The sequence below is a fragment of the Numida meleagris genome, unplaced genomic scaffold (assembly GCF_002078875.1).
Source record: "Numida meleagris isolate 19003 breed g44 Domestic line unplaced genomic scaffold, NumMel1.0 unplaced_Scaffold1670, whole genome shotgun sequence".
Lineage (NCBI taxonomy): Eukaryota > Metazoa > Chordata > Aves > Galliformes > Numididae > Numida > Numida meleagris.
Genome location: NW_018363459.1, coordinates 1 through 1,838, shown reverse-complemented (window position 1 = coordinate 1,838; position 1,838 = coordinate 1). Strand labels below are relative to the sequence as shown.

Here is a 1,838-nt window from a genome sequence, read left to right as displayed (position 1 = left end):
GGGGCGTGGGCATGGGGAGCGCTCCCCCCGGGACGTGCGGGAGCTCCGCGGTCCCACGGCGCTTTGTGTCCCCCCTCGCGCGCTGCGCGCTCTGTGCGGTTCCGTCGCGTTTCTGGGCCCCGTTGCGTCGCTTCGCGCTCCCCCTCCCCCCCCCGCCCCGGGGCTGTGGGCCCACGTTGGGTTCCGGGGGTCGTCGTGCCCCTGTTTGGGGTCTTGGAGGGCTCTGCAGATCGGAGCGTGGGCCTCCGTGACGCTGTGCCCCCCCCCCCCTCCAGGCGCTGTGGAGGCCGCGGCGTGACCCCCAAGTGGCACCAGAGCCCCCCAAGTGGGACAGCACCGCAGTGTGGGGCCTCAAAGCGCCAAAGGGGGGGACCCCAAGGCCTCCAACCGGGACCCCGAAGTGAGGAAGGAAGACCCCGGAGCGGTGGTGGAGCTCAGCCCCATGGCTTCGGGACAGGGCCCCGCCGTGCCCAGATGGATCCCCATCTCCTCAAACCCCACGGCGGCAGAGGAGCCCCCCCCCTCCTCAATTCGAGCCCCCGTGGCGGAGCGGGACCCCAAAGCGTCCCCCGAGGAGCGCCCCATGGAAGAACGGGACCACACAGCGTCTCCCGCTGAGGAGCCCACGGTGGAACCCCCCCCCGGAGCGCCCAGGTGGATCCCTGTGTCCTCCAATGGGGACCCCGAAATGAAGAGGGACCCGACGTCCTCCAGCGGAGACCCCACGCCGGCCCCTGACCCCAAGCCGACCCCCGTGGCTTCAAATCGGGGCCCCCGAGCGGCGGCGTGGGACCCGGTGCCCACAAACAAAGCCCCCGCAGTGGAACCAGACCCCGAGCAGCTCCGCTCTGCAGAGTGGGACCCCACACCCCCCATGGAAGAAGACCGGGACCCCGCCACCCACGGCGAGCTCCCCGTGCCGGTACCCAACCCCGCGCCCCACGGGGAGCGCCCCGAAGCCGAGGACACCCCCCTGTCCCCCGCGGTGGAAGCCATGCTGGCCGCCGTGGCCGCCAGCCCCGTCCGCGTCCGCAGCCAACAACAGGGGGACCCCGAGCTGACGGCGGCCGAGCGGCATCGCGAGCTGCGGGCCCTCTTCCTCCGCAAACCCCTCGTCTTCCTCGAGCGCTTCCACGGGGCCCTGGGGGCCGAGCACCTGCCCTGCTTCGTCCACCTCCCCCCCCGCTACGAGGTCGCTTTCTACTGCCGCCAGGTGCGGGGTCGGAGGCAACAGAACCCCGAAAACGGGGCGACCCGATGGCCCCGACGGCCCGGAGCCCGAACCCGACTGAGGAACCGACGCTACGCGGCGCTGCGGCAGCTCATTGCAGGTGTGGGGCGAGAGGGGGGCCCAAGGGGGGGGAATCTATGGGATCCTGAAGGTCCTTGTAGGGTTCTTGAGGGCCTTGTGGGGTCGCTGAGCTCCTTACGGGGTCTTGAAGGTTCTTGAGGGGCCTGTGAGACCCCTATGGGGTCTGTGGGGTCTTTATGGGATCCCTGGGGGGTCTTTATGGGATCCCTGGGGGGTCTTTATGGGATCCCTGTGGGTCTTTATGGGATCCCTGTGGGGTCCTTGTGGTCCTTATGGGGCCTTGGAGCTCTCTATGGGGTCCTGGAGGTGCTGGGATTCCCCCCCGTGGTCACTCTGTAGCCCAGGGGGGGGAATCTATGGGATCCTGAAGGTCCTTGTAGGGTTCTTGAGGGCTTTGCGGGGCCTTGTGGGGTCGCTGAGCTCCTTATGGAGTCTTGAAGGTTCTTGAGGGGCCTGTGAGACCCCTATGGGGTCTGTGGGGTCTTTATGGGATCCCTGGGGGGTCTTTATGGGATCCCTGGGGGGT

At 69.2% G+C, this 1,838-nt stretch overlaps 1 protein-coding gene across 1 annotated transcript; it reads left to right on the top strand.

The window, feature by feature from the left end:
• The first annotated feature begins 6 nt into the window (after nucleotides 1-6).
• LOC110390668 (vegetative cell wall protein gp1-like) lies at nucleotides 7-1,832 on the top strand. The gene has a single exon (XM_021382078.1). The coding sequence runs from the start codon at nucleotides 443-445 to the stop codon at nucleotides 1,448-1,450; it is 1,008 nt and encodes a 335-aa protein (XP_021237753.1). The 5' UTR covers nucleotides 7-442; the 3' UTR covers nucleotides 1,451-1,832.
• Nucleotides 1,833-1,838: the final 6 nt, after the last annotated feature.